The sequence below is a fragment of the Onychomys torridus genome, chromosome 11 (genome assembly GCF_903995425.1).
Source record: "Onychomys torridus chromosome 11, mOncTor1.1, whole genome shotgun sequence".
Taxonomy (NCBI): Eukaryota; Metazoa; Chordata; class Mammalia; order Rodentia; family Cricetidae; genus Onychomys; species Onychomys torridus.
In genome coordinates this window covers 62,698,215-62,711,871 of record NC_050453.1, presented here as the reverse complement: position 1 = coordinate 62,711,871, position 13,657 = coordinate 62,698,215, and the positions used below count along the sequence as shown (strand labels likewise).

Below are 13,657 nucleotides of genomic sequence, written 5' to 3'. Positions count from 1 at the left end.
ATCATAGGCTACTGAGGTCCTGAAGGAAGGATGTGTGCTGCAGATGAGAATTACATGCTGATTGAAACACAAATCCTGGCATTTTACCATTTTACTTAGTCCTTAGACAAGGCTCCTGACCTTGGGTCAACTGACCATATAGCCAGAATCATTTGTCACAAGTGAGCTCTGTGAAATGTATCAAGTTATAAAGCCAGGTATAAAATAGAAATGAAACATCTGGGATAAAACACTGGAAGAATCTGACGACATCTCTGAAAACGCACTCTAGGAATCTCAGTCCCTGCTTCCGCCTTAACTCACACTTCTGGCATTCTCCACTCTAGCTCATGGGCAGGATGAGGAAAGGTCTCAGCATGATTCATGGATGGGCACTTTGCTCTGTGTATACAAGCTGAAGTGAATGGAGGTTCCATTAAACCCTGTCAGAGTCCTCTCAAAGGGGAGCCCTTCCTGATAGGCCAAGCTGTAGGTGGCCACACCTGAAAAGAAGTGGCCCAAGAATTGACTACATTCAGATTATTGAGATAGGATGAAGGGTTTATCTGGACAGATATCTGTAAGGAGAAAGACTGGAATACTAGGCACAATACTGGAATACTGGAATCCCGGCAAGGAAGTGGTCGACACACAGAGTGGGCAGGAAGGTTGAAGGTTTTCACTGTGTGTGTTAATGGCAGCACATCCCCTATTAAGAGGTGTTAAAGGACCGAGTAGATATCTACCAGTTAAAGTTAGATATCCCCTGTCATTTCCTTTTTTCACCATGCAGTCCAACAAGTAGAATGAGGGGATAGGAAAAGCATTTCATGGTGGTTGAGTGGAAGACACGCAGGGGCCAACAACATGGACTCCCATTGACCAAGGCCAGTCATCGTTATGGACTTTCCAACATTCCATCATTGATGTCCTTGATATGACACTGTGGCTGGAAGTAATCAAAAAGCCACAGTAGCAATTGTCTTTACTAGACACCTTCTACCCTTGAAGACTGTGATTTGTTTTGATAGATAAATACTGCAGGAATGAGTTTGACTTTCTTGACTGCTCAACCTCAATCTGTACTTGCTTTAAGGACTACAGAGTAGACGGGTTAAACAATTAGAAGATGAGAGGGCTAAGGACATGCAACCCCAAAATATGATTGCTGCATTGATCACTTAGAGATGAAGGCAACTTGAGAAACTAGCTGCAGAGAGGACTATCTAAACTGCCACTTTCCCACCTATAGCAAGCCACACATTTTCCCTTGAGGAAGATATCAGCTCAAGAAAATATCAGCAGAAATGGAGACTCTTGCTGCTGCAATGTGTCTATATACTAAATTCTCTAAAATAACCCCTATGTTCCACTAGCTTTGCACCCCACACAGACCTCCCAGTTATGGCAAACAGACTCCTCACTTGAGCCCAAAGATGCTTGGTAGATGCCTTTTATTCTAAAGCAGAATAAAGCCTGGCATCTCTGCCTCCATTTTCTAAAGGCACCTCCTTTGTTTCAACAGTTGAGGTCATGTTCCTGATCAATTTGGCATGTGAGTCGCATGCTGCAGTTTGAACATCAAGTATCTCCCTCAAAAAGGTGTTGGAATTGAAGTTTTGGCTCCCAGTACAACAGTGTTCAAACTTTAATGAAGCAATTGGATCATGAGGATTCTGATTTCTTCAAGAGATTACATCCATGTATAGATTCATAATTTGATGGCATTTAGGTGAAGTAGTGGAAAGGTTAGAAACTAGGGCCTAGTTGTCAGAGGTGGGACACTGTGGACATGTCTTTGAAGTAAGTATCGTGCTCTATTCCCCTTTCTTCCAATACCTCTCTGCTTTCTGGCCACTATGAAGTGTTCAGCGTTTCCTCACCATGACATCCCATTGCAACTTCATCATAGACTCAAAAGAATTGAAGCTGCTGTCTTTGTTAGGGTTTCTATTGCAGTGATGAAACTCCGTGACCAAACAGCAAGTTGGGGAGGAAAGGGTTTATCTGGCTTACACTTCCACATTGATGTTCATCACTGAAGGAAGTCAGGACAGGAATTCAAGCAGGGCAGGTACTGGAGGCAGGAGCCGATGCAGAATTCCACAGAAGAGTGCTGCTTACTGGTTTGTTACATGTTGCTTGCTCAGCATGCTTATAGAACCCAGGACCACCAGCCCAAGATGGCATCACCCACAATGCAGTGGATCCTCCTGCATTGATCACTAATTGATCACTAACCTACCTCCATTGATGTGCCAAAATAGTTCTTCCCTTCTTTAAGCTGTTTCTCTCAGGTACTCATCTAGCAATAGTTAGAGTGTTAACCATTGAAGGGTCTGTCTAAGCCAGTCAGTGGTGGCACACGCCTTTAGTCTCAGCATTCGGATAGAAAAATAGAGGAAAAAGTCAGCAAAATGGATGAGAAAAACAGCAGTATATTTTAAAAAAGCCAGTATAATGGAAATAAATTCAGCAAATAAACTGGGATTTTTGAAAAACACAGAAATATAAAAGAAAACCTCCACGAATCAAAGGAAAAATACAATGAAGGTGCCAACCAACTCCCAACTTGACAAGTAGAAGACAGGATGTCGGGACAGAGGACAAGATTGAGGGAATATCACATACAAATATCGACGAGAAGAAAAGGAAATGATTGTGACAACAGCATCCAAGGACTCTGGGATGTGAGTGAGGGGACACACTTGAGAATCCACAGGCAGGAGAAAGAATAGAGACAGATACTAAAGGCGCTGAGAATCTATTCAGTGAAGGTAAAGCAAAAGAGGTCCCAGATCTGGGGAAAGAAACAAGCATTAAAATAAGAGGCATTTTGAAAGAAATGGAGATTCCAACCTGAGATATGGCCCCTTCTATCACATACTATACTCACGATAGGAAATACACAGAGCAAAGAGATAATATTAAAAGCTGGAAGGGGACAATGCCAACATAACTACAACAAAAGAAGCATCAGAAAAAACATCAGGTCTTTTTCACTTATCAAGTCTAAAAGTCAGGAAACTATGGAATGTTATACTTTAAGCCCTGAAATCGGTACCTAACAATTCCTATAACCAGCAAAGTCATTATGTCTGTTGTGTCTCTTGTTCCTGCAATAAAACACCCCAACAAAAGCAACTTAGGATGGATATCTTAGGGTTTTTATTGCTGTGAAGAGACGCCATGACCATGGCAACTCTTACAAAGAAAACATTTAATTGAGGTGGCTCACTTATAGTTTCAAAGGTTCAGTCCATTTTATAGCATGACAGGGAGCATGGCATTGTATAGGCAGATGTGGTACTAGAGGAGTAGCTGAGAGTCCTTTATCTTGCAGGCAACAGGAGATGGACTGAAACACTGGGCAGTATCCTGAGCATAGGAAACCTCAAAGCCTGGCCCCACAATGACACACTTCCTCCAACAAGGCCATGCATACTCCAATAAAGCCACACCTCCTAATAGTGTCACTCCCTGTGAGATTATGGGGCCAATTACATTCAAACTACTGCAGTAAGATTATTATTTGTTCACAGTTCCAGATCCATCACTGTGGAGAAGTAAGCAGCAGGAGCTTAAAGCTGCTAGCCACATTACAGCCATAGTCAGGAAGCAGAGGGGGGATTAAAACACACATGCACACTCAGATCATCCTCACCTTTTCATCAGTCCAGGGCCCAACCTATGAAATGGTATCACCCATGCTCAAGGTAGGTCTTCCCATATCAATTAAAATGATTAAAACAGTCCCCACCTCCACCCCCGGCATTTATAGCAACAGGCCTACCTAATCTGTCTGTCTGAGATTCTCCTCTCAGGTGATTCTCGCTGACAATTAAAACTGACCATAACAGCTATCTTTTGAATCTGACAGAGAACAAAGGCTATTCCAAGTCAAGCTCAAACTGAGGCAGTTAATTCCACCACGCTACTACCACAGAAGACACAAAAAGGAACTCTATGCAGAAGAGGAAGACATTTTCAATGACAAGAGCACAATAAACACCGTGAGAGAAATGGCTGAATGAAGGAGAGCTAGGAAGGAATCATGTCCAGCAGAGTAAACAAAGAGAGGAGAACACAAAGAATGAACAGCAATTCAACCGACCAGAGAAACAACCAACATCACAGGAACTGGTCATTGTCCCTTAATAATAACCTTCCACATAAATGTTCTCAAATCATCCACAGAAGGACGGACCCTGGCTGACTACTGATTGCAAAAATGAGATGCAACTTTCTGTGGTCTCCAAGAAGCATTCACTGACTGAGAGTCAAAGTTTAAAAGAAGATTTATCCAGCAAATGGAAACCAAAAATGAGGGAGAATAGCTATTCTTGTATCTGATAAAGTAGATTTCAAAGCCAAATTGTATTAGAGATGAAGAAAATCACTAGTTTAGTGGAGGGAACAATGCAGCAAAAGATAACCGGATTTCCTATGTAGTCCATCCTTGTCACTATGCTGCCCAAGCTAGCCTTGACCTTACATTTTCCTGCATTTGGTCTCTTGATAAAACTTCCTTAAATAATCTCCACACTATTAATATAAAGAAATTCTGCATCTGGAGAGGTGGTTCAATGGTTAAGGTCACTGGCTGCTCTTCCAGAGGACCCAGATTCAATTCCCAGCATTCACATGGCAGCCCACACTGTGTGTAACCCCAGTTCCAGGGGATCTGACACCCTCAGACACATATGTAGGTAACATACCAATACACATAAAATAAATACATTTTTAAAAAATGAAAAAAAAAAGAAACTCTCCCCCACAAAACATAGTTCTATTCATTCTTACTCTGAACACATGACGGAGTTCTGGGATACCATGTGCCATCTGATTTGCAAGTAGCTGAAAAGGTGTTACCATTATGGCATTTGTATGATACTTTTTCATCATGGAAATAAGTACAGCCATTCTCAGGATACATGCTTGTACGTCGAATGACTCTAATATTCTTTGGGTCTGGTACTGGGCAACATATCTCTAGAAAACAAAAATGGAGAATAAGGGTCAATGAAATCATCATGAAGGAGTTTCTTACAGTTAATGACTCAATTTCTGCAACTCCAAAGAGAAGTTTGGGGCACAGAAAAGGAAACCCAAAATCTCAGTTTCTACCTCCTGTAGAATTTCTAAAAAAAAAAAAAAAAACTCAAGTCCAGTCACTTTCTCCAAGTAAGCCATTCTTTCATTGTTTGGTAATTTCAAACATGCATATAATGTGTTTTAATCAATTCAACTCCAATTCTCTCCACAACAGTTGCTCCCCTAGCCTCTCTCAAGTTCATACTTTTTTTTTCAACACACTGAGTGCACTTGATGCTACCAGCATGTGCACCAGTGTAGGGCCACCTGCTGAAGCACGAGTAGCCTATCTGAGACTGCATCCTGAACAAAACAACAAAAAAATCTGACCTTCCATTTCCTAGCAGTCATCAATTGATAACAGCTCTGTTTCCTGTCTCTAAATACAAGCAGAGGGTGGTTGGTTATTCCCATAACATGTATACCTCTATTGCACCAGTGGGCATATCTTGCCAGGCCAATGTTGCAACAGTTCACAGCTGGATAATACTAATGATTGCCTTTCTCTCCTCCCCCTCCTGGTAGTGTGCACATCACCTCACAATCCAATGAAAGACGGCCATGAAGGATAAAGCATCTAGATTGATATAAACTTGATTTCTCCATATTCTATGACTGAAGTATGAGTGATGGCAATAACCTATAATTGTTAAGGGTCTTTGGTACCCCACTGACCAACACCTATTAAAGAAGTAACCATATGTGGCACTGTGCTTTTTATTCAAATAGCTTATGATGCCCGAGAGAGGCACTGTTGTCTGCAACCCCCATTACAAGATAAGTCCATTTAAACTCTTTGTACATGCATGTATGTATGTTTTTAAGAAGATTATAAAGTAATGAGTTTCCAAATGGCTTTTTAAAAAAAGTCTTTAGTGTTATCTCTCCCCATACTTTCTCCTCTATCTTGCCCTCCCACTCACCCTCCCTTTTAAACTTTCCTATTCCACTATGCCCCATTGCCCTCATTATATCAACTGCAATTTTTTCTCCCTTCCATTGAAATATCATGTTGTGGGCCCTTCCTATTTTATTGATTATTATGGGTACTACAATTTAAACACATATCTAAAGATACAAAGCCATTATCCACATGTGAAAGAGAACATGCAATGCTTGTCTTTCTAGGCCTAGGTTGCCTCACTCAGAATGATTTCAAGCTCCAGCAATTTACCTGAAAATTTTATTTTTCATAACAACTGAATAATAATGCATTGTGTAAACTTATCACATTTACATTATCCATCCATCATTTGATGGACATGTAGACTAGCTCCATTTCCTGACAATTGTGAATAGAGCATCAATGAACACAGATGAGTGAGTATCTCTATAGCAGGACTTGAGCCCTTTGAGTATATGCCCAAGAGTGGAATAGCTGGATCATATGGTAGAACTATTTCTAGCTTATTGAATAATTTCCACACTTGTTTCAATGGTAGCTGTACCAGCTCGTACTTCAAGAATGAATGAGTAAGTATCCACTTTCCCCATGTTCACAGTGCATTTGTTCTTATTCCTTATTCCTAATCTTAACCATTCTGACTTTGGTAAAATGGAACCACAAACTAGTTTAATTTGCCTGAAAATTCCCTACAGATTTTGAACATGCTAAAAAATATTTTTCAGTCATTAGTATTTATTCTTTTGAATACTGGCAGACTGTTCAGAAAGTCCTTTGCTGTGCATGTAAGTTGGAACATATTCACTGTTTTGCCCTTTAACAGAGTCAAGCTATCAGGTATTATTGAGATCCTTGATCCATATGGATGTAAGAACTAAGGATCTGGTGCCATTCCTCTACATGGAGTTATCCAGTTTGTCCAACACAGTGTGTTGGAGATGCTGTCTTTTTGCCAATGTGTACTGTTGGCCTCTTTGTCAAAAATCAGAAGGTTTTAGGAGTGTGATCTTATATTTGAGTCTTCCGTTCTACTCTATTGGTCAATGTGTCTGTTTTGATGCCAGTACCATGATGCATTTACTACTTATAGCTCTGTGGTATAACTTGAAATCAGGGGTTGTGATACCTCCAGTGATATTTTTATTGGTCAGGATTTTTTTGTTTTCCTGGAGCTTCTGTATTTCAATATGAATTTTAAGATTATGTTTTTTATTTCTATGAAAAATTGAAATTTTGATAAGGATTATATTGAATCATAGATTTTTTGGTAGGATGGCCATTTAAATAATATTAATCTTACTATACTATGAGGAAATAATATATTTCCATCTTCAGGTGTCTTCTTCAACTTCTTCCCTGTTTTAAAGATTTCATTGTATGAGTCTTTCAATTATTTCCTTAGATTTAGTCCAAGATAATTTTTGAGGCTATTATGAATGGGATTGTTTCCCTGGTTTCTTTCTCTGTGTTTATCACTGGAAGATAAGGCTACTGATTTTGTATGTTTATTTTGTATCCTACAACTTTGCTGAATACAGTTACTAGCTATAAGTGTTTTCACTGGACTCTTTAGTGTCTTTTATGTATAGGAATCATATCATCTGCAAATAAGGACACTTATTCCTTCCCTATCCATGCTGCATGCCACAAGATTAGGCAGTGAGAGCTCAGCTGTCATTTAGAAGGCCAACCAACCAGAAACATGAATTCTGATGGAGGAAACCATCATGTAAGGCATTTTGGAGTTATTGCCTTCTGAATTGACAGCTGTTCTTGCTCTAAGATTTCTTGTGAAGCCATAGCTCTTCCCATCTGTTACAATTTTGGAATTTATTCCCACAGCTTAGCAGTGTGTTGATCATTTATTGGGCACAATTTCCCCTATTCTTTGGTATATTTGGATGACCTTCCCCAGCTATGTGAAAGTAAGTTACATGGCCAAAAAGCCTTTGTTTCTAATATCCAGATCTTTGTTCCATTTCCCAATATAAACTTAGAAGTCTTTCTTCCTGCAATTATCTTTATTGGCGAACAGTTGGTCAGTATTAGTGTCCAGGCAAAAGGACCTTACTTGAGACATTCACAGATGCCTAAGGACGAGAATTACAACATGTCTGCAATTGTTGATTCACAGCCTGGTGTAGCTCTTAATCTATTTTTGAAAAAATCATTGCCAAAGAATTGCTGATTGTGAGTGTATAAAAGCTGCAATCCTTGGTAGCTGAAGAAGAATAAAGAGATATGCAACAAAGTGTGGTATGAGCAGATTCATTTTTTCACCCTCAGATTATTAGGTTTCCCTTGTTTGTTGTAATGTCTTTTTTGGACCCTGAAAGAGGCATTTAGGGCTGGTACCTAAAGGACCTCGATACATCCATATCCCCCTTATCTCCTTCACTTGTCTTATTGTTTTAGCTAAGAGTTCAAGTGCTATATTGGATATACATGGAAATAGTAGGAAGCTTGGTCTGCTTCCAGATTTTAGTGGAAATGCTTTGGGTTCACCTCCATTTAGCATGGTGTGGACTGTGAGCATCTTGTATAATGCCTTTATGATATTGAAATATGCTTGTGAATCTCTAGTTTCTCTGGGGCTTTTTATCATAAAGAGATGATGAGTTCCTCTAAGATTTTTTCTATAGATACTGAGATGACCTCATGGTTTCTGGCCTTGAGTTTATTTACTGGTGGATTACATTTATTGTTACATATGTTGTACCATCTACTCATCTTTTGGATGAAGCTAACTTGATCATGGTGGATATGATCTTTAATTCAGTTTACAATTATTTTACTAAGAAATTTTGCATTTATGTTCACCATTGACCTATAATTTTACTTTTTCATTGGGTTTTATCTGATTCTGGTATCAGGATAATAGAGAATTAGTAAAAAAAAAATTTTAAAGAATAACTTAGAGAGTATTGTTATTACTTATTCTTTGAAGGTCTAGTAGAAAGAATTCTGTGCTGAATCTATCTGGCCCTGAGTTTTTTTTTCAGTTGGGAGATTTTTTTATTATTGATCCTATGTTGTTGGCTTTTGTATGTCTTTTTAAATTATTTGCTTCATCTTGAGTCAACTCTCTTTGGTGATATTCATCTAGAAATTTACCCCTTTCCTTTAGACTTTGCTAGTGAGTGGAATATAGGTTTTTAAAATATGGTTTTATGATCCTTTGAATTTCCTAAGTGTCTGTTACATTTCCCTTTTCATCTATGATTTTGTTAATTTGGGTCCTCTCTCTCTTTCTTTTTGTTGATTTGTACATAGGTTTGTCAATCTTGTAAGTCTCATCAAGAACCAACTCTTTCGTTCATTGAGTCTTTGTATTGTTGTTTGTTTATTTGCTGTATTTTATTAATTTTGACCCTGGTTTATCTTTTCCAATCTTCTATTTTGCGTGTGGTTTATTCTCACTTCACCATGGCTTTGGGGTGGATCATTAAGTTATTAGTTTGAGAGCTCTCAAAAAAAACTTACGTAGGTACTTAGTACTATAAAGTACCCTCTTAAAACTCCTTCTATTGTATTCCATAGATTTGACATATTGTGTTTCCATTTTGACTTACTTCTAGGAATTTTTAAGTTTCTTTTTAATTTCTTCATTGACTCAATTATCATTCATTAGAGTGTAGTTTAATTTCTGTGAGTTTCTGTAGTTTTTATTCTCATTGACATCCATCTTTATTCTATTGTTGGCCAACGTAGAATGTTATTTCACTTTTTCATATTTGTTGAGACTTTCTTTGTCTCCTACTCTTGAAGAAAGTTCTATGGCCTGCTGAGAAGGTATTCTTTAATATATCCTATAGATGTCTGTTAGGTCTGTTTTATTTATGTCACTTAATTCCAGTGTCTCTCTGCTCAGTTTTTGTCTGGTTGACTGTCTATTGGCGAGAGTGAGGCAGTAAAGTCATCTACTATCACTGTTTTGATTAATCTGTAGTTTTAGGTCTAATAGTATCTCTTTTATGATACTGGGTGTATCTAAATTTGGTGCATATATGGTCAGAATTCTCCCTTAGTAGATTTTCCTTTCATGAGTATGAAGTGACCTTTTATTTCTTCTGACTAGTCTTTGTTGGAAGTTTATTTTGTCAGGTAACAAAATAGCTGACTGACCCTGCTTGTTTTCTAGTTCCACTTTCTTGAGTACCTTTTCTCATCTTTTTACCCTAAGTTGATATCTATTGTTTAAAGTAGAGTGTGTTTCTTGGAGGCAGAAAAAATATGGATCCCATTTTCTAACCCCATCTGTTAGTCTGTCTCTTTATTGGAGAATCGAGATTATTGATATTAAGAGTTATTGGTATCCACTGTAGAGACAGCATAATGGCCATAAATCACTGTAATGTGTTTTTGCCATGAAACATTTTTGTTTCCCTTGATTATGACTAATACTTTTGCTAGGTATGTCTAGGTTAGCATGTTGTATTTCTGAACTTGTAGATCATCAGTTAAATCCACACTCAATAAAATACTGGCAAACAGACTCCAAGAACATATCAAAACAATTATCCACCATGATCAAGTAGGTTTTGTCCCAGGGATGCAAGGGTGGTTCAACATATGAAAGACTGTCAATGTAATACACCATATAAACAAACTCAAAGAAAAAAAACCACATAATCATCTCACTAGATGCAGAAAAGGTATTTGACAAAATCCAACACCCCTTCATGATAAAGGTCTTGGAGCAATCAGGAATACAGGGAACATACCTAAACATAATAAAGGCAATTTACAGCAAGCCAACAGCTGACATCAAATTAAATGGAGAGAAACTCAAAGCAATACCACTAAAATCAGGAACAAGGCAAGGCTGTCCACTCTACCCAACTTATTCAATATAGTGCTAGAAGTTCTAGCCAGAGCTATAAGACAACATAAGGAGATTAAGGGGATACAAATTGGAAAGGAAGATGTCAAGCTTTCCCTATTTGCAGATGACATGATAGTATATATGAGTGACCCCAAAAATTCTACCAAGGAACTGGTACAGCTAATAAAAACCTTCAGCAACAAAGCAGGATACAAGATCAACTCAAAAAAATCAGTAGCCCTCCTATATATAATCGACAAACAGGCTGAGAAGGAAATCAGAGATACCTCACCCTTTACAATAGCCACAAGTTACCTTGGGGTAACTCTAACTAAGCAAGTGAAGGACCTATATGACAAGAACTTTAAGTACCTGAAAAAAGAAATTGAAGATATCAGAAAATGGAAAGATCTCCCTTTTGCATTTTAAAATCTCTATTGAAAAATTAACTGTTATTCTGATGGTCCTGTCTTTATTAAATGATTTGCCCTTTCTTTTTTGCAGTTTCCAATATCCTTTGTACCATGTACTTAGGGTTTTTTAACTATAAAATGTCAAGAGAGAGCAAGGCGGTGGTGGCGCACACCTTTAATCCCAGCTCTTGGGAGGTGGATCTTTGTGAGTTCGAGGCCAGCCTGGTCTATGGAGCGAGATCCAGGAAAGGCACAAAGCTACACAGAGAAACCCTGTCTCAAAAAACAAAACAAAAAATAAATGTCAAGGGAGTTTATTTTCTGGCCCAGTCTATTTGGTGTTCTATATGCTTCTTCTACCTTGATAGGCTCTCCTTAGATTTGGGGAAATTTTTTTCTAGGATTTTGTTGAAACTATTTTCTGTCCCTTTGATCTGTGTTTCTTTTCTTCATCTAGACTGTGTTTATATGTCTGGTCTTTTTATAGTCATCCCAGAGTTCCTGCATGTTCCATTATTGGTTGTTGATTTTTTTTTTTTTTACTTTACTTTTCTTTGACCAAATGATCCAATTCCTCTATCTTTCAAGCCCTGAAATGGGACATGCCACTGACAGGCCAATCAAAACCACTTCATATTGTTGTTTGTATCCATTAATACATGTTTCAATACATGTGACCCATAGCTTTAAAAATGCCCTGTAGTCTGAGTCTGTGTTTTTACTGCTAAAATGACAAGCTTCTGCTAGATAGAAAAAAATGAGGCAATTTTCCTTTCTTAGAAATTTCACTGAGGTCTGCAAAATAGTAATTACACACCTGAGCCTCTCTTTTGTTCCCACAAATAGACAAAGAGGTAAAAAGGAGCAAGCCCCTTACTACTGAGGTAAGAATTCTGGGTCAGGAGTTAGTACCTGTCTTCTTGAAGCAAGAACTCTGTTAGGTTGACATACCTGTGGCTCAACAACTATAGACATATGCCAATTTGTAGCTTGTTGAATTCATAATGGTCTCATGGACTTTTCCATCTGCCAGAACCCCTAGACTTCACATGGGGGAGGAGGGACTATAGAATCTCACCAGATCCCCCAGCAGTGAAGCTGAAACATAGACCTGTGTGCTGTCTGGCTTCTATATCTGTTTCTTTTGTTCATTTCTAAAGTTGCCTACAGAAAGACTTATAATCTTAGCCCCTGAAACTTTATGATCACTTTTGATACTAAATACCTTCTACTTTAGTCAAAATAGTGTATTCAAGTTTTATTCTAAGTGTTAAAATTATACTCACATAAGGTATAAGGTCCAATCACTTAGATATTTAATACCCACACACATTTGGGAAACCAGAACTCACCCTTGCATTCTTTGAAAGGGCTCCAGGTGAAATCCTTCTGACAAATCACAGCCATCCGCTGTCTTATAGCAGGCTCATAGCCAGGCTGACAATTGTAATATAACAGAGTCCCAACTGGATATATGTCTTCTTTTGTTGGCTTGGGATGTCGTAGCCAGGAAGCGTGTGGAATGTCTGGTACATTAGTGCAACCATCTGCTCATAAAACAAGAACAAGAGAAAAGGACATGGTTAACAGGGCTGCCATAGCACTCAGAGAGCATGTCTCATCAAAGGGTACCAACAGGAACGAATCTTCCATAGTTCATGTTGACCACACCAGAAAATGTATAAGGACGTTTGCCAAGATTGGCCTAGTACCTGACAGGTTCTCACCAAAGGCACTACCAAATGCTCTCTATGTGCTGTGCCAACTACACTCAACAGTAATTCTTCTCTCCATTGTACTTCAGACAGTTTAGTTTCTAAATTGAAGCATTAGGCTTGTTAAAAGAACATGCCAGGAAAACTTTCATAGGCAGCAAAAACTAAGTGTGTATGTTTTCTTGACTAGGGAAACTGAACAAAAGTCATTCCCCTCATCCAGGACAACTCAGAACAAAAGCAAACAGAGCACTAACAATTTTGAGCCTAGGTTCTGAGGCCTTTCCTCTTCCCTTGCCTGGTACTGCTAGTTTATAAGTAATACAGATTTATCTGGGGAGGGGATGTTCATTGTGTTGTATCTCCAAACATTCACCATGGAATGTAGAGTAAAATCCTTCAGAAGGTACAGATTGACAGTCTTTAATATTCGTGGAGTTGTGCAGGATTCTACACTGTCCAATTTCAGGATATCGCTTTCATCTCATGAAGAAACCCCATGTTTTTAGTATTACTCCTACATTGAGCTTTTTAAATAAATGGACTCACACAAAGTGTTTTCTTTCCCTTTTTGTAGCTAGCTTCTTTTACTAGAAACTATACTCCAAAATTAATCCATGCCAGCATTTATCAGTACTTCGTTTTTATTATGTATGATATTCCATTGTATAGCTATACCAATTTATCACTATTGTCCCATGGATGGGTATTTGGGTTGTTGGCTGTT

General features: G+C 38.4%; 1 protein-coding gene across 1 annotated transcript in view; it reads right to left on the bottom strand.

The window, feature by feature from the left end:
• C4bpa (complement component 4 binding protein alpha) overlaps positions 1-13,657 on the bottom strand; it is a 46,936-nt gene that overhangs the window by 18,554 nt on the left and 14,725 nt on the right. Inside the window, exons 7-8 of the mRNA XM_036201983.1 lie at positions 12,568-12,762; positions 4,783-4,971 (exon numbers count right to left, since the gene is read on the bottom strand). Of these exons, the coding sequence (XP_036057876.1) occupies positions 4,783-4,971; positions 12,568-12,762 (384 nt within the window). The remainder of the gene's footprint in view (positions 1-4,782; positions 4,972-12,567; positions 12,763-13,657) is intronic.